The 23305-nt window shown below is 39.0% G+C and overlaps 1 protein-coding gene across 8 annotated transcripts in view; it reads right to left on the bottom strand.

Annotated features, from left to right (window-relative positions):
- Nucleotides 1-23305, bottom strand: part of Kansl1 (KAT8 regulatory NSL complex subunit 1) — a 147395-nt gene that overhangs the window by 18246 nt on the left and 105844 nt on the right. For all 8 annotated transcript variants that reach the window (XM_070027689.1, XM_070027682.1, XM_070027685.1 and 5 more), the window contains 3 exons: nucleotides 15887-15999; nucleotides 14389-14584; nucleotides 1778-1949 (listed from right to left, as the gene is read on the bottom strand). In XM_070027689.1, the coding sequence (XP_069883790.1) occupies nucleotides 1778-1949; nucleotides 14389-14584; nucleotides 15887-15999 (481 nt within the window). The remainder of the gene's footprint in view (nucleotides 1-1777; nucleotides 1950-14388; nucleotides 14585-15886; nucleotides 16000-23305) is intronic.

Genomic DNA, 23305 nt, shown 5'->3' on the forward strand with positions numbered 1-23305 from the left:
AAACATTGCCTTGTGCTCTAAAAATATTAAGTAGCATAGAGATGCATCAAAGTGTTCAAGAGACTAAAGTAGTAAAACTTTGCCAGAAACTTGCTGTGTTTTCTTTTAACCATTTCTACTTAAGAACAAAAAGAAGCTAGATACTGGTAGTTACTCAATAGGATGAGATCCGAGGATCACACTTTGAAAGCAGCCACAAGACTCTCATCTACAAGTAACCACCAAAAAGCTGGAAGTAGAAGTGTGGCTCAAGTGGAAGAGTCAAGCCTTGAGCAAAGAAGCCAAGTAAGAGTGTAAGGCCCTGAGTTAAAGCAGTCCCAGTACTGGCACACGTGCTCACGCCACATACAAAATGAATAGGAATCCAGCTAAATCCCCTAGGTAATAAATACACTCCTGGTCTAAGTCCACACCCTAAATGAATATTAAGAATATCTAGTTAAAAATATAAACTTTAAGACTAGATATATTACCTGAAAGTAAACAAAGGGATATGGTATTTAGGTATATACAATAGAGATCCATTCATCTAGAAGATGTCTAATGTTCTATAACTAGTAATTAGGCTAAAGCACTATTATTAGAGAAGATAAATAACAAAGCCAGGGGCTGGTGGCTCACACCTGTAATCCTCAGGAGGCTGAGATCTGAGGATCATGGTTCAAAGCCAGCCTGGGAAGGAAAGTCTGTGAGACTCTTCAAAAAACCCAGAAAACTAAAAGTAGTGCTGTGGCTCAACTGGTAGAGAGGTAGCCTTGAGCAGGCAGGCTCAGAGACAGCACCTAGGCCCAGAGTTCAAGCCCCATGACCAACAACAACAACAACAACAACAAAAAAAAAAAAAAAAAAAAAGGAAGAAAAGAAAAAAAAAAAAGACAAATAACAAGATAAAAACTAATTACCACTATCATCTTAAGTTACTATCTCTTCAACTAAGTGAAATGTGGATGAAAAGACTTTGCTGACAGGCCTAACAGGTTCTGATATTTCATGATTCACTTGACAGTTCTGCTTATTATTTTCTACCATTTTCTGGAGTGTTTTGTAATGCTCACTTCCTCCTCCTGCTGGGAAGTTATAGTAGCATTATGTGTAGAGGTTGGTAAGCGCAATCAAAACATTGATTTTCCTGGCCAGCAGGTGGTGCTCTTAAATCCTTTTTACAAACTTGTTAATATCCTCTCCTGTTTGTGCTCAATCATTATGCCACAATCACATTTCCTCAAATTTTTCTTTCCTTAATGCTTAGGAGATCCCTTTAATAAGCTTAAACTCTTATTAATTAATGTTTCCTTTGTTTATCTAACTATCTAACTATCCAAGATTTTCTCTCAGGCCACCACCCGTGTGAAACTTGGTATGAGCAAGGAGTGCCTTTCTTTAGTCAAATGGAAGATGGGCAGATGCAATCAAAGGCAGAATTGTGAAACAGTTAGAATTAGGTAGGTGAACTTTAGAAGACAGTATATGCCAACACTGAGAACCCAGGAAAACAGTCATGTAACTACATATGTACTATACACAGACAGCAATCAAGAGTAGTGCTGCCTGTTCTATTTTATCTATTTTTAAAAGTACACTGAGGCTGGAGGCCAACTGCCCCTCTTCCTCCACACCCAGACACTTGTATGATCTTTCAGCATGCATCTTTGTTTGGTGCATCCTTTCTGTAAAATTCTAAGAGAAGACTTCACTGAAATAAAGTGAAAGCTTTAGAAGGTATAAGAATCAATTTCTTCACCTAGAGCCTTCTTAGGTTTATATTCTGCAGTCTTACCATCTGGAAATGCAAGCACAGGATGAACACAGGAGTCCAACTGGGAAAGACGTTCCAACAGTGGGGCTTCATAGTGGACTTCAGGAGGCATGGTGCTGACACTGCCTGAACCACACAATGCACAGAAGGGATTCACATCACAGCCAGTGCGCACTGTGCTATTCCGGTGAGCCTGTAAAGGGCCAAACAAAACTGAAAATTCAGCATCCAATAAACACTCATTCTTTATCCCAAAGATTCAGAGACACTTTCTATATAACTATCTGGCATTGGTTATGGGATGTTGATTAGTCTGCTCAGATATTTCTATTTCCCTAGCACATTGACCTTTAAAATGACAAAGGAAATTTTCTTTAAAAATGATGTATTCCAATTACATGAAAGCCATGCTTGCTTGCCTCATATCAAATTTGTCGCAGTTTTAAGATAATCAGAAACTGTGCTGACCACACATTGGAAAAACAAAAAACTAAAATAACCAGGTGCTGCTGGCTCATGCCTGTTACCCTAGCTACTCAGGAGGTTGAGATCTGAGGATCAAGGTTCAAAGCCAGCCCGGGTAGGAAAGTCTATTACAGGCTCAACTCCAATTAACCACCCAAAAAGCTAGAAGTAAAGCTGAAGTTAAAGGGGTAGAGCACTAGCCCTGAGCAAAAAGAGCTCAAAGACAGTGCCCAGGCCCTGAGTTTTTAGCCCCAGGACTGGTGCACGCATGCACATACACAAGCATACACACACAGAGTAAAATAAACATTCCCAAACTAACAAAACATACATGTATACATTCTAGTTGCTAGGAACTAGATCCCTGTAACTCATCCTAACTACCCTATTCCTCTTTTTTTTTTGGTTGGTCATGGGGCTTGAACTCTGGGCCTGGTTGCTGTCCCTCAGCAATTCAGCTCAAGGCCTAGTGCTCTACCACTTGAACTACAACGCCACTTCCGGTTTTATGGTGGTTCATTGGAGATAGAGTTTCATGGACTTTCCTGCCCAGGCAGGCTTTGAACCGCCACTGGCACCCGGCTACCCTACTCCTTTTTAAACTGGGCCTCCTACTTGTCCTTACTACTTTCAACTAATCAATATAACAGTAAGTGTAATCTTATTTTTAAATCTCAGATATGCTACAGCTGTGGGAATTAATAAATTTCCAAGTGGCTTATCATCTCATGAGGAAAAATCAAAGTTCTCACATCTCTATAGCTACTAGTTTTCAGGAAACACAAAGGAAAGAGAACTACCATTGATAAATGGACAAAAGGATACATAGGTGATAACATGTTACAAAATGTCAATTCTAAGCAGTAAATATTCATCATATAGGTGTTCATTGTAAGTTAAATTTTTTGCTATATATCTGAATTAGCTAATAACAAAATTTGAAAAAGAAACCGGACACAGGTAGCTCACACCTCTAATCTTAGCTACTCAGGAAGCTGATATCTGAGGATCACGGTTCAAAGCCAGCCCGGGTAAGAAAGTCTGTGAAGTCTCTTATTTCCAATAAACAATTCAGAAAACCTGAAGTGGTGCTGTGGCTCAAGTGGTAGAGTGCTAGCCTTGAGCTGAAGAGCTCAGGGATAGCACCTAGGCCCAGAGTTCAAGTCCCATGATTGACAAAAGAAAAAAAAAGAAAAAAGAAAAAAAAATGATACCACAGGGGCTGGGAAAGTGGCTCTGTGGTAGAATGCTTGCTTTGCATGCATGAGGCCCCGGGTTCGATTCCTCAGCATCACATAAACAGAAAAAGCTAGAAAGTAAGTGCTGTGGCTCAAGTGGTAGATCGCTAGCCTTGAGCTGAAGAGCTCAGGGCCAGTGCCCAGGCACAGAGTTCAAACCTCATAACTGACAAAAACAAACAAAAAAATGATACAGCAGACTTCTTGTTTCTGGCCATGATGAAGCAGTAGTGATCAAGGCTTATATAGACATATATAACTTAGCAAACTGGAACAGGCACTGGAACACTGGGAAACAGATGGTGGCCTCTAAGATGGCTCTGGTTTTCCTGTGGAATCACATCCCCTAGATTGCAGAACAGGGACAGGGATTCCAAGCAGACAAATGATGGTTTCATGAGTTGGGAAAAAATCCTAAAGACCAGCACTCAGAGGCTAAGGTAACTTAAAGAGTATAGACAGAATCTATGAGAAAATGAACTCCAGAAATATTCATGAGGTCCCTTGAGTGCTGCTGAATATCAAAAAGTACATGTACAAGCCAGACAAAGAGCAACTGGAGAGCTGTGTCCTGAATGGTTTCAAGCTAATCTAGGCTAGGAGTGTCTGAATTACGAACAAAGTGATATGCAGCACTCAGAATTACCATTCTTCTGCCCCAACAAAGGTCAAGTAATTTATATACCAACAAAACATAGCTTTTATTTTTGTGGTATCTGGAGACTGAACCCAGGGTGTGAGCTACATTATTTTTTAGCTTTAGACAGGATCTCACTACATTGCCACAGCTGGCTTAACACCATGATCTTTCTGTTCTAGCCTTCCAGGTACCTGGGATTACAGGCATGCTTTACAGTGCCTGGAAAAACTAAGCCTCTTTAAAAGGCTATAAAAAATTCACTTGCTATAATCAGGTAGAATACATGTCCAATACTCAATGAAAATTGCTAGTTTGCCAGGAGGAGAGAAAGTGGAAAAGAAAGTAACTCTACAGGGATAGTGTTTTGGTGCCAGATTTTTTTTTTTTAAAGTAAGCCACTGAAAACACAAGGATAAATAATCCAGTAATCTCAGCAAATAAATTACAAAGAAAGCCAAGAACAACCTAACATTAAGAATAACTACAAAAACCTGAGAATACACACACACAATATTTAGCAGAACCATAAAATTAGCTTGCAATTCTGCAGCTGCTTTTTCCTGAAGATACTAGTTCATTCTGGAAAAGATGCTTAGCATAAGATGCCTTGGTAAGGACCATTCCTAGGAAACAGAAGAATAGGCAGAGCCTTTCCTAATGCTAAAAAGGGACAACATTAGAGACAAGTAACAAATATCCAGTGAAAAGAGAGGACATGAAACTAAGATGGGCTTCTTGTTTTGGTACTCATCGTCACAATTTGTGAAGCTGTGAATGATAGAAGGCTAAGAGGCTAAGCAGAATATCTCTGAAAAGTAGATAGGAAAATTTTGGCTGTATGTATGTATGCATTCAGATCAGGCCAAGTAGATTAAAATTTCTAATCACAACTACATATGCCTAACAGAGGATGAAAGTAAAGTATTAGAGCTTCTATATTTAATATTCAACAATGACAATAAAACAAGAGCTCCTAGCACTTCAGATTTTGTACATGAGCCAGGTGTGGTGGGTACATAGCTCAGGAGATAGAAGCAGGAGCATATCAAGTTCCAGGTCAGCCTGAACACTCAATAACAACAAGAATCTTAGAAGATGAATATAACAGGCACACAATCTGAATCAACAGATTGGTTTATAGGAATTAAACAAACAAAAAGAAAAGACAGACAGGAAGTATGCAACAGAATATATATCATATGCAGGGTACTATGAAAACATCCAATGTACTTGTAAATTTGATAGCCTTAGGAGAAATAGAGGAACTGAATATAACCAACAGTAATATCTGAAGATAATAGCTAGTTTCTGTAAAAATTGGTTTAAAGCCATATATTTAAGGAGGTCTGCAAATTTCAACCAGAAACACAAGGAAAACTTGTATTTAAGCATACTATAATGTTTATATTGCAAGAGAAAGGAGAGCAAGGAGAAACCCACTAGTTTTGATTCCTCAACTGGTGTTCTACTTCTTGAGCCACATATTTAGCCAAGCGTTTGCTGGTTGTTTTAAAAGTGTGTCTTGAGGAGTCTGTTTTTCAAGATGGCTTTCACTGGATCTCAGTCTTCTGAGTAGCTATGATTACAGTTATGAGCCACAAGGTACTCGGCTTATTCTGGATCTTGATTTAAAGTATTATACTATTTATGAGACAATCTTAGAAATCTGAATGGACTATATAGTCTTAGACAATACTGAACAAATTCTTATCAAGAAATCATCCATTACTAGATATTACCTGCTCCAGTCTTTCTCATATTTTTTTGGTGGCCTCAAAATTGCTATACTCCAGCTGGGCACTGGTGGCTCACGCCTAGGTGAGCGTAGCTAGGATTCTAGCTACTCAGAAGTCTGAGATCTGAGGATCAAGGTTCAAAGCCAGCCCGGGCAGGAAAAGCCGTAAAACTCTTACCTACAATTAACCACCAGAAAACCGGAACTGCTGTGGTTCAAGTGGTAGAACGCTTGCCTTAAGCTGGACAGAACCCAGGCCCAGAGTTCAAGCTCCACATCCACCCCTCCACCCTCTACCCCCCCAAAAATTGCTGTACTCAGCTTCCAAAGTGTTAGATGTTGGGATTACAAGGAATGGATCACCATAGCTAACTTTACTTTCAGTTTTACAACAGACTGAACTAGCAGTCTATAAGAATTAGTAACATTGTTCCAGAAAGTCTTAGAAAGTAGAGATACAACTGTAATCAGAGCTACTTGGAAGACAGCCTCCTGGGGATCATAGTTCAAGGCCAGTCCAGGCATAAAAAGTTGTCAAGATTCCATTTTAGGAAGTGGTGCTGTGGGCTCAAGTGCTAGAGCACTTGCCTTGAGCTGAAGAGCTGAGGGACAGCACCCAGGCCCAGAGTTCAAGCCCCACAACCGACATAAAAATAATAATAAAAAAAAAAGCACAAGAAAGATTCCATCTTACTCAATGGCTAAATTCAGTGGTACATGCCGGTTATCCTCAGTAACACAGGAAAACGTAAGTAGGAGGAGCATAGCCAGATGGTCTGCACATAAAGTGAGACTCTTACTTTGAAAATAACAAAGGGGGCTGGGAAGGTGGCTCAGTGGTAGAGCGCTTGCCTTGCATGCCTGAGGCCCTGGGTTCGATTCCTCAGCACCACATAAGCAAAAAAAGCCAGAAGTGGCGCTGTGGCTCAAGTGGTAGAGCGCTAGCCTTGAGCTGAAGAGCTGAGGGACAGTGCCCAGGCCCAGAGTTCAAGGCCCCACAACTGGACCCAAAAAAAAAAAAGAAAATAACAAAGGCAAAAAGATTCTAGGGGGTTTGGCTCAAGTGATTAGAGTATCTGTTCTAGCAAGCACAAGGCCCTGCCTGCACTGCAAACACACACACGCACACACACACACACACACACACACACACACACACACACGCACGCACACGCACACACACACACACACACCCCAACAACTTAAAAACTGTAGCTGAGTACCAGTGGCTCATGCCTGTTATACTAGCTACTCAGGTGGTTGAGATATAAGGAATATGGTTCAAAGCCAGCCAGGGCAGGATTCCCTCTACAATCCAGTATATTTTAGTTATATTTAGTTATATATTTTAGTTATATTTAGTTATATATATTTAGTTATTCTACAGAGTCTACCCACAGCTTTCACACTTGCAAAGCTTTTGTAGAACAAAGGTACTCTGACTCTGGTCTACCTTGAATCAAGAGATAAAATGGATTCAAAATTAATACGAAAGAGAAAGAACCCCAAATGAGAGCTGTAACAAGAAAGTCTTATTGGTTAATCAGTCAGGGAAGTGACAAGGAAGACCTTTTTGGTGTTCTGAGACAGTCTCACTCTATTGGCCTGGAACTCATGATCCTCCTGCTTTGGCTTCCTGAGGACTGGTATTAAAGGCTTGATTGATAGGAAGTTCATTATGTACCCTGAGACATTACTGGGGGTGAAAAATCACACGAGAATAGCTAAAGGCCCAGACCTGACCCACATTCTGGTAAGAATTCTACATTCATACTACAAGCATATGTCCAAGATCCTCATTCTAAGAATTTGATATTTGAAAACTATCTAAATTCCCATGACCTCTTTGGAAAGTAAAAAGAAAAAACTAAGTTGAACAGTCCAGGGATTACAAACTCCTACAGAAAATATGGCTGCTATGTCTCATATAGCTCACTGTCAAATTACAAATCCTGAGAATATAGGCTGTTACTAAGCATTCTACAGATGTTAAAAAATGCAAGAATTTGGAGCTGGGAAGGTGGCTCAGTGGTAGAGCGCTTGCCTTGTATGCATGAGGCCCTAGGTTTGATTCCTCAGCACCACATAAGTAAAAAGAAAAAAGCTGGAAGTGGCGCTGTGGCTCAAGTGGTAGAGTGCTAGCCTTGAGCTGAAGAGCTGAGGGACAGCGCCTAGGCCCAGAATTTAGGCCCCACGACCAGACCCCCCCCCAAATGCAAGAATTTATCTTTAACAAGCTAAGAAGAATTTGAAACACCTGATAAATATATTAAAATTGTTCTAAGAGATTATAAATGTTCTTAAAAGTAATCACAAAATATAAATGAAAAGCATTAAAGTAAAAATCCAACTAATAAGCTAAATATCAAACAACACACCTGGCGAAAACCCTGATGAGTATAATAGAACAACCAGAGGAAATTGCAGCAAGTCAAAGAAGAAATGCAAAATATGGGAAAAAAGGGTAAGAGAAAAGAGAGGATACACACTAAGCTAAGAAACATTTCACAAAAGGGGGACATGTCGAGCTAGCTGTCTGTAATTACAGGCTCCTGACTATAATCCTAGCTAGGCAGGAGGCTGAGATCTGAAGATCACAGTTAGAAGCCAGACCAAGTAGCAAAGTCCATGATGCTCTTATCTTCAATTAACCACCAGAAAACTGGAAATGGTGCTATGGCTCAAAGTGGCAGAGGGTTAGACTTGAGCAAAAGAGCTTATACGGTAGAGCATCCAGGCCTGAGTTCAAGCCCCTCAACCGACAAAAGAAGCAAACAAAAAAAGGGGGTGGGTTAGAGGACAAAAAGGGAAAGGCAAAAAGGAACATTTTTAAAGAAACTGAAATTCAAAACAAGAACTTAAGAACATACACTAGCCAGGTGTTAGTGGCTCACACCTGTAATTCTAGCTTCTTAGGAGGCTGAGATCTGAGGATCACGGTTCAAAGCCAGCCCGGGCAGGGAAGTGACTCTTATGGCCAATGCACCACTAGAAAACCAGAAGTGAAGCTGTGACTCAAGTGGTAGAGCGCTCACCTTGAGCTGAAGAGCTCAGGGACAGTGCTCGGGCCCACAGGTCAAGACCCACTACCGGAAAAAAAAAAAGTACACTAAGACCTAAATAAAAAAACTATATCATGCATATAAATATATTCCTTAAAATTCTAAAACATAAAAATAAAACCACAAATAGGGGGTTTAAGAAGTTTAGTTATTACAGAGAAGATAATTTATAAAGCTGGGTGCTGCTGGCTCAAATTTGTAGTTTAGTTACTAGTTTAGTTACTCAGGAGGAGGAGATCTAAGGATCGCAGTTCAAAGCCAGCCTGGGCAAAAAAGACTCATCTCCAATTAACCACCAAAAAAAGCTGAAGTAGAGCTGTGGTTCAAGTGGTAGAGCATTATCCTTAAACAAAAAAGCTCAGAGACAGTGCCCAAAACCTGAGTTCAGGCTCTAAGAGCAGCGCTTGTGTGAGCACACGCACGCACGCACGCACGCGCGCACACACACACACACACGTGCGTACATGCGCGCACGCACACACACACATACACACTCACACACCCTTATAGAAGAATGAAAAACACCAGAATTTTCAGCAGATTCTAGAAGGCAACAAAACATTATCTTTCGAAGTGCTGAAAATTGACAATATAGAAAGGTGTAAATACACTAACTACATACAAGTATATATTTGAAAAGCATAATTCTGTGCAACTTTAATATATGAAGATGAATTGAGTAGTGCACAAAGGATCACCTGAACAACAGTGGGAAAAGTGCTGGTTGACATAAATAAATATGAACTTAAAAAAAAATGACTTGGAGGAGCTGAGGGTATGGCTCAACAGTAGAATGCCTTCTAGCAAGTGTGAAGTACTTAAACAAAAGAACTGCAAGGGAAAAAACCCTCAAATAAATGAAATATGAAAGGACAGCAAGTGAACTTTCAACTAGTTAATGACAATAAGTCTAAATAATACATATCTGCTTTCAAAATAATAAAAATTTAAAAACTACTATCTATTTAATAAATTCTGCAAAGAAGACTTTTAGGAGAAAACAAGTAAAAATTTACTTTTATTTTGTTTTTCATATGTTTCATATGTTCCATATGCTGAAAGTAAATGGGTAAGACTCCTCTTCCCTCAAATGTATCTAAAAATTATCCAAAAATGAAGAATTTAAAGTTATTGTGACTGTACTACAAATCACTAGGAGGATATGATTATATAAAATTATATTCTAGTAGATACAAATGAAAAATTCAAAGTGTCAACATAATGACCAGTAACACAGTAACTACAGAATTATCACTTTGATGAAAATACTTAAGACTCAATGGCCAATTCTTTGGGAAAGAACTAAAAAACTTAAAAGCAACTTACAAATTAATAGCAATAGAATATTTCACACATCAAAGCCTAGGGATTGCCATTATAAATTAAACTTGAAAAAAATTCAAAAGTAAATCCTCTTATTATATTGTAAGAAATAAACATAAAATAGAAAAACTGCTGACAGGATTATTGAAGAGAAAATTTAAGCTTTTACAGAAGCTAACCAACCCAGAGCAATTCTTCTGTGATACAACTACACTCTAACAGAGTGCAAAATACTAAACTTATGCTAGAACACTAAAAAACAATGTCAAGAAATCCTACTTCAAAAAATTTAAGAAATACCATTAAGGACAACCCCAACACTTCTGAGAGTTTATTAGTATTAAGCATTGGCATTATTTTTTCTACTAGATAAAAGTAGCTTTTTTACCAACTTGTTTGCAAACACCAATGGCTCCCAATGACAGACTATATATGCAAGTTTCTGTCTTAAAGAAAAATTGAGATTGGGAATCTAGCTGTGGAGTTGGACGCATGGCTCTGGTGGGAGTGCCAGCCAGTGAGCAAAAGAAATACAGAGTTTGAGTTCCAGTCTTGGACAAACAAATGGGGGGGGGGGGGTTGTAGTAAATTACTAATAAAATCTATTTTCCTCCTTTTTATTTTTAATTTTGTTGGTTGTGGGGCTTGAACTCAGGGCCTAGGCAGTGTCCCTGGGCTTTTTTCTCAAGGCTAGTGCTCTCTGATTTTGAGCCACAGCTCCACTTTCAGTTTTTAGGTGTTTAATTGGAGATGTGTAGCACTATTTTCCTTCCAAGCTGGCTCTGAATCCCAATCCTCAGATCTCAGCCTCCTAGATAGCTAGGATTACCGGTAAGAATGAACCACCAACACCTAGCCTTCTTTTTTCTTTTGATGATACTGAGGCTTGAACCTAGAGCTTTATGCATGCTCGTATAATGCTTCTCTTAGAAATAGTATTGTAGGGCTGGGAAGGTGGCTCAGTGGTAGAGCGCTTGCATGCATGAGGCCCTGGGTTTGATTCCTCAGCACTACATAAGCAAAAAGAAAAAAGCCGGAAGTGGCGCTGGGACTCAAGTGGTAGAGTGCTAGCCTTGAGCTGAAGAGCTGAGGGACAGTGCCCAGGCCCAGAGTTCAAGCCCCACGATTGGACCCAAAAAATAAAAAAAAAAAAAAATAAAGAAATAGTATTGTAAGCCAGGTGTCTGTGGCTCATATCTGTAAGGTAGGATTTGCCTGCCTGAGCAGGAAAGCTCCAGGACCAGCACCAAAAAAAAAAAAAAAAAAAAAGGGGGGGGGGGAGGGGGGAGGGAGAGGGAGACACAATTGCAATATGATTTCTGTAATTTATAAAATAACTTTATTCAAATAAAATTTTACAGCAAATTCCAACACCTCAAAATGAGGTTAAAATGTTTATTCATTAGCAGACACCGGAGTATGTGAAAAGCTAGGGGCCATGTGACCGTGAGCAACCATGAGGGAACAATGCTTGTCTGTAACAGTGAAAGACCCCCGAAGTTAATTTCTGCTCAATCTAGTAAATGTTTATTGCCCAGTCAATTTATTTGTCTTATTTTTCATGCAGTTTACCTTTTACATATGTTAAGGATAATCCTGGCTCATGCCTGTAATCCTAGCTTTTCAGGAGGCTAATATCTGAGGATTGAGGTTCAAAGCCAGGAAGACAGGGAAGTCCGTAAGATTCTTATTTCCAATAAACTACCAAAATGTCAGAAGTGGAACTGTGGCTCAAATGGTTGACTCTAGCCTTGAGCAAAAGCAGCTCAGAGGTAACACCCAGCACACACAAACATACAAGAAGTACATTTCCTGGTTAGGCATGACAGTGTACACCTGTTATCCAAGCTATGTGGTAGACACAGGTAAGAGGAATGTGGTTTGTGCCAGGCCCAGGCAAAAGCCTGAGATCCTGTCTAAAAACATAACTAAAACTTATGAAGGACTAAGGGCAGGGAAACAAAAAAAAGCCTTCCCACCCTCCCCCGCCCTATTTCTGGTATTTTAGTATTTCAGGTAAAGTCTATAAAGTCTAGGAAAGATTAGGATAAGCACTTTATTCTCAAAATTTCACTGCCTTTTAAGAAGCTCATGGAAAAGTTTACAGTACAGTTATATACTAGAACCAAGCAAGCCAGTCATGAACTCATTGTCCAAATATTATTGATTTCAATAAATGCCTCTTCACTCCTCTTACGTGGCAACAGCTAGTATGTTCACAGTAAGTCTTTGGAAACACTTTTCTACAATGGTTTCCTCAATTCATCCTGTCTCATTCTTTCTTGAACCCAGTCCACTAGTTTGTCCCCCTTCCCTATCTACCAAAAGCACTCACTGTAGTCTCCTACAATGGTGGCCTGTCAGTCTTCATCTTATTTGATCTGTCTTTGGCATCCAACATAAACAATTAATCCCCTTTCCTCCCAGAAACTTCTTTATCTCTTTTTCATACACCACACTTTTCCAGACCTTTCCTCATCTTCCACATCTCTAAGCCTTAGAATATAAAGGCTTGCCGGGCGCTGGTGGCTCACGCCTGTAATCCTAGCTACTCAGGAGGCTGAGATCTGAGGATCGCGGTTCAAAGCCAGCCCGGGCAAGAAAGACCATGAGACTCCTATCTCCAATAAACCACCAGAAAACCAGAAGTGGCGCTGTAGCTCAAGTGGTAGAGCGCTCGCCTTGAGCTGAAGAGCTGAGGGACAAAGCCCAGGCCTAGAGTTCAAGCCCCACAACCGACAAAAAAAAAAAAAAAAAAGAATATAAAGGCTTAAATTTGGAGGATCCAACTTTAATGCTCCAACTACTTTTTTAAAAAATATATATTTTTTTATTGTGAAAATACTGTACAGAGGGGTTATAATACACGGGTAAGATAATGAGCACATTTCTTATCAAGCATTGTAGCCTCCTGCTTTGTTTCCCCTTCCCATCCCTTCGTATCCTCCCCCCCCCAAAGTTGTAAAGTTCGTTTTTCAACATAATGACTTGTACATCTCATTGTCCAACTACTTCTTTATCTCAACTCCCAGCATACTCTATTCCCTATGGCTGCATGAACCAAACATCACATATAGTTCATTTATTTGCTGATTTGTTTCTATAAATTAGAATACTTCACAAAAGGATTTTTGTCTGCTGTTTAGTGTTGTATTCCCAGTACATAGATGAGATTTACTTAGCTCAGGAGATGAGCTCAATAAATATTTGTTGAAGGAGATGAACAAAAACAAAAGTGATAAAGTTACAGCAAATATATACTAGAAAATTACCAGCAAAAAAACCTAAATAAAGGTATAAAACATATCTCATTTGATTTTCTTTCCTTTTTCATGGGGCTTGAACTCTGGTCCTGGGCACTGTCCCTCAGCTCTTCAGCTCAAGGTGAGCAATCTATCACTTAAACCACAGTGCCACTTCCAGTTTTCTGGTGGTTAACTGGAGATAAAAGTCTCATGGACTTTCTTGCCTGAGCTGGCTTTGAACCTCAATACTCAGATCTCCGCCTCCTACTGAGTATTTAGAATTACAGGCGTGAGCCACCGGTGCTTGGCCTCATTTAATTTTCAACAATGTAAGAGCTCTGGTCTTTGGGAAGTAGTAGAGGTGGGAGTGGTTAACACATTCTAAATTATTAACTGGCAGGGTCATGATTCAAAATTTATCAACTTTGGAATTAATACTTGTAACGTCAGGATATTAACTTTACTGGAATATTATTTGTTAACTTAGAAAAGGTGATAGATTGTCCTCCAAATTAACTAGCAAAAATTATGGCTGGAGGCATGTATGTATGGCTCAATAGGTAAAACACCAGCAGAGCAAGCATGAGACCCTGTGTTGAAACCCCAGCACCCCCACCCCTCCAAAAAGTAATCTGTAGTCTTTTTATATTTTTGGTCTTTTGGAATAGGATCATACTATGATGCCCAATCTGGCCTCAAACTCATGATCTTTCTGCCTTAAGTGTCCTAAGTGCTGGAATTATCCTTTTAAGGCAAAAGGATTTTACACTGCCATGTTCAGTTAAAATAGCACAGATGAGTAAAGACATGCTTCAAAGTGTTTATTTATGTTAACATTTAAACTTTCAGTCTCTCTGGTAGTTACCCTCTATTGGAGCACCTGGCTCACTGTTCAGACAATGATCAAACCTCATTAGTACTGACCTTTCTGGAAAGAGGAACAATGCTGTTGGGCCTAACAAGCCTCCTTTTCTTACAGCTCAGTACAGGGCGTGTTCGGGCTGCCATACAGGTACCATCAGATGATGAAGACACTAGATTCAGTCGTTGTTTTTTATGTAATTGTTCCTCAGCATCATAACTGTCACATGAAACATGGTCTGCCAGGACAGGCTGAAGACTACACAGGGGAAGAAAAACAATTCATTTTTTAGAAAACAAAGCTTCTAACACTGGTTTAACCTCCTCATCTTCCAAATATAAACAGGTATAAATAAGTATTTTCTACCACAGAAAGATGTCACTTCAGCAGCAGAATGTATCTATGTATATGTGTTATGTCTATGCTTATTAATAAGGTTCTTGGTACAAAACCCAGTAAGTAAACTTAGCCTTAGTTTTTAAGTTTTAGTGATTAAGCATTGTTATGTAACAAAAATAGGATTAAAGAAAGTACAGAGGGGCTGAGAATGTGGCTTAGTGGCAGAATGCTTGCCTAGCATGCACGAAGCCCTGGGTTTGATTCCTCAGTACCACATAAACAGAAAAGGCTTGAATTGGTATGTGGTTCAAGTGGTAGAGCTCTAGACTTGAGTACAGAAAAGCTCAAGGACAGAGCCCAGGTCCTGAGTTCAAGCTCTGAGATAGGGGGTAGGTGTGGGGAAATAGGGAGAAGATGGATGAGGGAAAGGGATAGGGGACCAGACAGAGGAGGAGGACAAGGACGACTTTAGAAAATGATGAAACTTGGAAATATTGATGTCTTAAAATTAGTTCTTCTGCCAGGTGCTTGTGGCTCATGCCTGTAATCCTAGCTAACCAGGAGGCTGAGACTGGGAGGATCTGGTTCAAAGTCAGGAAAGTCTGTGAGATTCTTATCTCCAACAAACCGCAGAAAAAGCCAGAAGTGGCACTGTGGCTCAAGTGGCAGAGTGTGAGTCTTGAACAAAAGCAGCTTTGGAACAGAGTCCAGTCCTGAACCCAAGCCCTGGGACTAACACAAAAATAATTTAAAAATAGTAAAATAAATTAATTAAAAACCAGTACTTCTGTGAATCTTGAATTCTAGGAATGTATTTGTTTGTTCACTAGTATAGGAACTTTTATATATTCAGGAACCTTCCTATGTACAGATTTGCCAATTCAGACTTTTGGGAGCTAATCTGTTCTAGAACATAAAAGTTTATATGAACTTCTTTGAGAGATTCCTCCAAGATTAGGACTAATAATAATAATCCTGCATAATTGTAGTAATTGTAGGTCTTTTATTTTTCTCCATGCCCATGTTTAGGGGATGTTAGCAAAAGGAAATACATTAACATATTAAAATATAGTTGATATAATACTGAACATTGAAAATATTAATGCATAATAGGGTTTCTGTTGCTTTAAACTGTGGTCATTCTGACTGGAAATAACTAAGAGATCTGAACTCACCTTTTAACAGCCTACCAGGTGTAAGAAGTAAAAGAAAAAAACTTACGTGTTAACAACCCCATTGACAGGTTTCAGTGTTCCACATGATTTGGTAGACATCTCTGAAATATGTCCAGTAGGGGCACCATGGCTTTCCAATGGCTGAGAAACAGACTCAATCTGAATAACGGACAGAAAAGTAAAATATACATTAACACCCAGCAATAGCCCTGCCAAAACAAGAAACAAAAAAACCCCCCAAAACTCCACCATTTCATTTGACATATCTAAAGTTTCTGATGATCAACTAGAAAAACAAAAGTTGTATGACTGAAGAAAAAGAGAAAACAGAATTAGCTTCTGCTTTGGAGAAAAAGGAATAGGGAATACAAATATCTATCAGACTAAAAGTAGAAATCACTTGATAGGGAAATGACCTCAATAACTCAATGGAATCAAAGTTCAGCAAAAATAATTATATGGTAGCATAAGCCACTTAGGGTCAAGAATGTCACAGTAAAAGCCACTTAGGGTCAAGAATGCTAGAATGCTATCAAAACATCAGTTTTTAGACAACTACAATAAAATTTAAATGTAGCTGGGTATATGGTGTTTTGTTTTAAAATATATACACACAAACCATGTATACATATAGGGATATATAAATTTGGTAGAAAACAAAGTATTAAATGAATAATTATCTGACAATATTATGTTTTTCTTTGCTTTCTACAGTGTTGGAAATTAAATATAGAGCTTTGTACCATGCTAGGCTAAGTAGTGTTTTTTTAAAAAAAGAAATATAAAATAGAATAAGGGACATATTTACATATATATATATGAATATGGAATTTTAGTATTTAAAACAAATTATGTATTTACTCGAGTGTCAATCATGTTGTGTTTTTGAGATATAGGCAATAAAGGCAGAAATGCAGTTATCCACTGGTCCAGATGTTGTTGAAGTAATACAGAAAGGCTTTGAAGTTTTCTGAAGTTCTCGTTCCAGTAAGTGGTACCAGCACATTTCAAGGCTAATAGAATTGGAGGCTGAGAGTCTATTTTTTTAAGTATTATTAAGCTTCTTTTGTTCTTTACATAAAGAAAAGTGTAAGAGACTAAGGATATAACAAATGTTATACAAATTGGTTAAAAAAATTAGTTCAAACTATATAACCATACAAAGTCATTCAGGTATGCTATGAGAAAACATGCTATCAAAGTTATGGTACTTTGGTATAGATTCATGACTTAGTCTGCATTTATGTCCCTTGGAAAGAAACATGTTTTTTTTGTTTTTGTTTTTTTTTGGTTGGTTGTGGAGCTTGAACTCTAGGCTTGGGCTCTGTCTCTGCGTTCTTCAGCTCAAGGTAAGTGCTCTACTGCTTGAGCCACAGCACCACTTCCAGTTTTCTAGTGGTTTATTGGAGGTAAGAGTCTCATAGACTTTCCTGCCCAGGCCGGCTTTGAACCACAATCCTCAGATATCAGCCTCCTAAGGAGCTAGGATTACAGGCATGAGCCACCAGCTCCTAGCTTGAAAAACAACATGTTTTTAAGAACTGTAAAGGTGGGGCTGGGAAGGTGGCTCAGTGGTAGAGCGCTTGCCTTGCATGCCTGAGGCCCTGGATTCCTCAGAACCACATAAACAAAATGAAAAAAGGTGGAAGCGGCGCTGTGGCTCAAGTGGTAGGACAGCACCCAGGCCCAGAGTTCAGGCCCCACGACCGGACCCCCCCCCCCAAAAAAAAAGAACTGTAAAGGTATTCCTGGCTTCTGTTAAAGAATTTTAACCAATTTATGAAATCTACCTAAAGGTATAAACTCTATCTAAAGGTATTAGAAAAAAAATCCTTAAAAATATCTTACAACCAGTACCAGAGGATCATTCCCAGCTAACTCAAGAGGTTGAAGTCTGGAGGATGCTGGTTTGAAACTGGGCAAGGAAGAAAATCTGCTTCAAAATAACCAGCAAAAAGCAGGACGTACTAGCCTAGAAAGAACCAAGCCCCAAGTACAAACCCTAGAGCTGGTCTTCATCCAAAAAAACTCTTACGCACAAAGGTAGCTAGTGAGATAATGTAATCCATCAATAATACAAATACTCAAAATCTGAGGTCTAGTTATAAACTGTGGTATATACCAAGTGGAATGTCAAAAAAAATTATATTATAAGGGCCAGGAATGGGGGTTGGAAAGTTGACTCAGTGATGAGTGCTTGCTTCGCACGCATGAGGCCTTGGATTCGATTCCTTAGCACCACGTAAGCAGAGAAAAAGCAGGAAATGGAGCTGAGCTTGAGTGGTAGGGTGCTAGCCTTAAGCTAAAGAGCTAAGGGACAGCACTCAGGCCCAGAGTTCAGCTCCCACGACTGACAAAAAAAAAAAAAAAAGGTGTGGGGGGGGAATGTAGCTTAGTGGTAGAGTGCTTGCTTAGAATGTATGAAGCCTTGGGTTCAATTCTCCAATACCAGATAAACAGAAAAAGCCAGAAGTGCCACTGTGGCTCAAGTGGTAGAGTGGTAGCCTTGAGCAAAAGAAACTCAAGAACAACAACCAGGCCTTGAGTTCAAGTTCCAGGACTGGCAAAATAAATGAATAAATTAATTAATTTAAAAATTAGGATATTTTCTTTTATGACAGGTAAATATATTTTTGTTTTATTATTATTTTTTTTGCCAGTCTTGCCTGGATCTTGAACTCAGGGTCTGGGTGTTGTTCTTGAGTTTCTTTTGCTCAAGACTTTCTGCTGAACACTTTTGCAGCTTAACTAAAGATAAGAGTCTCACAGACTTTCTCCTGCCCTGCTGGCTTTAAACCACGATACTGTGATCTCAGCTTCCTGATTAGCTAGGATTACAACAGGTAGGAATCACCAGTGCCTGGCTCAAATGAGTGATTTTGAGCAGAAAAAAATACTGTTTATGTAAAAACACAAAAATTCCTCTGGAAAAAAGAAATTCCATGGCTGAGATTATCTCAGTATGTGCAGTGTCCTGTGTTCAAGCCTCAATACTACCAAATCAAAATAGAAAAAGAAAGAATTCAAAGTATTTTAAAATAGTTATAATGAGTTCAAAATGCATATATATATATAATGACTAAAATATTATAGTAGAAATACACAGAAATCTCATTAAGAGTTAGGCAACTTTTACATTAAAACAATAAAGAAAAGCCTGAACCAGGCAATACAGTATGACCAAATTCAGACAGGCATTAACTCAAATGAGATGTGTGGCTTCAGGCATGTAATATAGCTTTTCTAGATTTAAGAAGTTCTGGGTTAGATGAAATTTCTTTCAACTCAAAAATGTGATTATCAACCTTTTAGGTGGTATATAGTCCATAAGAGGAATTTCTGTCAGCTTCACATTCACTTAAAAGATAGCTTTTAGAGCTGAGCATAGAAGCACCTATTTACAATCGCAGCATTCAGGAGGCAAAGGATGGAAGACAGAGAATTTGAGGCTAGTCTGGGCTACTCAGGGAGTTGCAGGCCAGCTTCAGATACACAGAGAAAACTGTCTCAAAAAAAAAAAAACAAATCCTAGGTACCTTGTACATCTTAGCGTTGAATTCTGACACTAGTCTAATTCATGTATTTACGTGCTGTACATGCTACCAATGTTAAATAATTCATAGACTCTCCATTTGGTCATATTAATGATATTTTTCAAAAAACTAAACATGACTCCAACACCATAAGTACCTCTAAGAAAACTGAAAAATATGAGAGAATCTAAGATTCACCCAACCAGAGAATATGTTGGATATTCTTCCAGAGGAATATTATTTGGGGGCTCAGATGTATTCTTTTAAGGTTTATGGATTCCACAGCCAGAAAGAAGAGAAAACAGAAAGCTAAGGGGATAAAACACTTCTATAATTTTCTTGTTTCCTAATTAGGTACCTGGAAGATTATCTTTTGGAGCAACCTAAGAGTTAGAGGCCCAAGGAAGATTACTGAACTGTTTTCTTCCCCAATTCAAAGAGACAGATATGCAACATTGAGACTCAAATTTGTTATTCATAGAGTAGGCATATGTCTCACTATTCCACCCTCTTACACAGACTTTTCTTTTTCAGTTCTGGTACTGAGACTTGAACTCAGGACCTTGTACTCTCAACTTGGCCTTTTTTTCTGCTCAAAGCTGGTAGTGCTCCATTACTTGACTACATCTCCATTTCTAGCCTTTGGTTGGTTGGTTAGAGACAAGAATCTAATAACTTTTCTGCAGGGGGTGGCTTTAAACTTTGACCCTCAGATCTCAGCCTCCTGAGTAGCTGGCCAGACATATGAAGTATGACAAAGAACCTTGAAGAAAAACATTAAGTTCTGGTTTTATGGGTGCCTGTTTGACAGGGTCTAAGAAGAAAGTAACCTTGGTCCTCTTGACTTTGTTTTACTAAAAGAGAAAGTAAAGGAGTAAAAACAGAAGCATGCATTTTAAAAAATATTCAATAAGCCAGGCACTATAGTAATCCTAGCTACTCAGAAGGCTGAGATCTGAGGTTGTATACTGAAGCCAGCCTGGCAGCAAAGTCCATGAGACTCTTCAATTAAACAAACAAACAAACAAAAAAAAAAAACGAACAACAACAAAAAAAACCCACAAAAAAACCAGAGGTGTAGTAGCCACCTTGAACAAAAAAAGCCATGTTGACAATTTGAGGCCTCCATTTCAAAGCCCAATACCAAAATAAAAATAAAATTACCGCCCCCCTCTTACCCATATATACCAATAAGCTGTCCCTCACCTATAATCCTACATAGACGGCTGGGATCTGAGAATCAAGATTTAGAGATAGGCCAGGCAGATTGCTTTGGAGAATCTTATCTCCAATTAACCACCAAAAAAAAAAAAAAAAAAAAAAGCAAGTGGGGGCAAGAATCAGGAAGTAAGTCTTGCTCCAGATCCCAAGTTCAAGCCCCAGTACTAACACAAAGCAAATACACATAAACACAGACACACAACCACCAACCAAAACAGTAACAAGCAAAACCATAATAAAATTATAAAATTAACTCTTATCTGAACGAGGTGTATCTATTTTCATGCCAGTCATTAAATTAATGCCACAAGTACTACTGAAATAGTCTCTTAAAGTCTATCACATTTGCTTGGCTATAAAAATCTAACAGTTTTGTTTTGAATATTCTCTTTTCTTTTTGCTACTCAGCCTTGTGTTTGATAGGCTGGTGCTCATTCACTTGAGCTAAGCCTCCATCCTTGCTTTTTGTTGGTTACATGGAAGAAGATATGAGTCCTATAGACTTTTGTAACCTTGATCAGTGATTCTCCAGGTCTTAGCCTTGAGTACCTAGGATTACTGTGTGAGCCAATCACCAGTAGTATTTTGATAAATACTATCAAATTTGGAAATGATGTCAAGAATAATGTGTTTTGTTTTTAAACTTTGTATACATTTTTTTCATGCTTAAAGCTAATTCCCCGTAAGCTGGTTTCATGCCTGTAATTCTAGTTACTCAGGCGGTTGAGATCTGAGAACTGAGGTTCAAAGCCAGCTCGAGCAGAAAAGTCCTCGTGAGACTCTCATCTCCACTTAACCACTCAAAAAACAGAAGTGAAGCTATGGCTCAAAGTGGCAGAGCACTAGTCTTAAGCAAGAGAGCTCAGGGATAGGGCCCAGGCCCTCCCCTGAGTTCAAGTGCCATGGCTGACAAACAACAACAACAACAATACAACCCCCACCTCAAAAAAAAGCTAATCTACCTTTCTCATCATATCTCAATGACATTCAGCATAGTTTTGCTTAAAATCACCAATGTTAAAGCCAGAGGAAAAAAATCGTGTACTGGTAATTTCCATGAACTAGCAACTATGGCTAAGAAACTGTCAACTGGGAGTGGAAGTTTCTGAATATTCTACTTCCATCCAGTCACCTATCTGGCTTTAATTTCTGCATAGGTAAAATGGAACCAATATGCCTCATTTTCCCATGTCTCTAACTTTAGACTAAAAACAAAAATAGCCAGGCTCAGTGGCTTAAACCTGTAATTTACTTGAGCTAGCTATTCAAGAGGTAAAGTTCAAAAGGATCATAGTCTGAGGCAATATTGGACAGAAAATGATATTCCACCTCAACCAACAAAAGTTCTACCCCAGCAGTCTAGTTGGTTCAGATCTAAATGCTAGATCCTTGAGTCGAATCTCTTACTGCATAAAACAAAATAGAACCCCAAACTATATACTTTTTATATATTTTTTTTATTTTTTTATTTTGGGGGCCTGGTTGTGGGGCCTGAACTCTGGGCCTGGGCACTGTCCCTCAGCTCTTCAGCTCAAGGCTATCGCTCTACCATCGAGCCACAGCACCACTTCCGGCTTTTTTCTTTTTGCTTGTGTGGTGCTGAGGAATCGAACCCAGGGCCTCAGGCATGCAAAGCAAGCGCTCTACCACTGAGCCTCCTTCCCAGCCCCACAATATACTTAAAAAAAAAAAAAAAAAAGATTTCCGCCAGGTACAATGTTATTACAATAGGCTTAAATTCTAGGATTTGTATTTTCTAGATTTCTTGTGTGATAGCTGAAGAATGTTGATAAGGTTGAAACCTTTGATTGTGAAATTATGTATGTAGCTGAGAAAGAGAAATTATCTGATTTTTAACAACATAGGGGCTGGGAAGGTGGCTCAGTGGTAGAGTGCTTGCCTTGCATGCCTGAGGCCCTGGGCTCAATTCCTCAGCACCACATAAGAAAAAAGAAAAAAGCCAGAAGTGGCACTGTGGCTCAAGTGGTAGAGCGCTAGCCTTGAGCTGAAGAGCTGAGGGACAGCACCCAGGCCCAGAGTTCAAGTCCCACTACCGGACCCCCCCAAAAAAAGGATAGACTAAAGTTAAAAACAGGAAGTACCTAGTTGAGGTACTAAAGATTTGAGAATCATGGTTCCCTGCTAGTGGCAGACAAATCCTAGAGACTCTTATTTCCAATTAACTACAAAAACAGCCAGACTTAAAGTAAGAGACCCTGAGTTCAAGCCTGCATATTGACAAAAGCCAAACCAAAACAAAAAAATAAGAAGTAAACTGAAATCGCAGATCCAGAATTCCTTTTAAAGTTAATTTACAAGATCAAGAGATTTAGAAGGGGTCTTATCCTTTGAAACAGTAAAAATCTGGGAACTCTTCCTGGATGGGTAAAGATACAATGAAAGGCATGTCTGACTAGAGGGAAATCCTGAAGGCTGTTTTCTGGGTAGGTTTCACTCACCTCAATCGTTGATCTTGGCCAGCTCAGAAAGTATACAACTACAGAAAAGAACAGCTACTTTGAGATTTTAGCTCCCATTTGCTTTGTGTGGAACAGGTAATATTTCTCTTCTGATTTTCCCTATATTAACTCTACTATATTAAAAGGGCTACTCAAAAAAAAAAAAATTAAAGGGACTACTCTGTAAAACTTAAGCTTTATAGTTACCAGCTACTGAAAACATAATGCTTAGAGTTGAAATGCAGCAATTAT

The sequence above is a fragment of the Dipodomys merriami genome, unplaced genomic scaffold (assembly GCF_024711535.1).
Source record: "Dipodomys merriami isolate MVZ:Mamm:240054 unplaced genomic scaffold, mDipMer1.0.p SCAF_19, whole genome shotgun sequence".
Classification (NCBI taxonomy): domain Eukaryota; kingdom Metazoa; phylum Chordata; class Mammalia; order Rodentia; family Heteromyidae; genus Dipodomys; species Dipodomys merriami.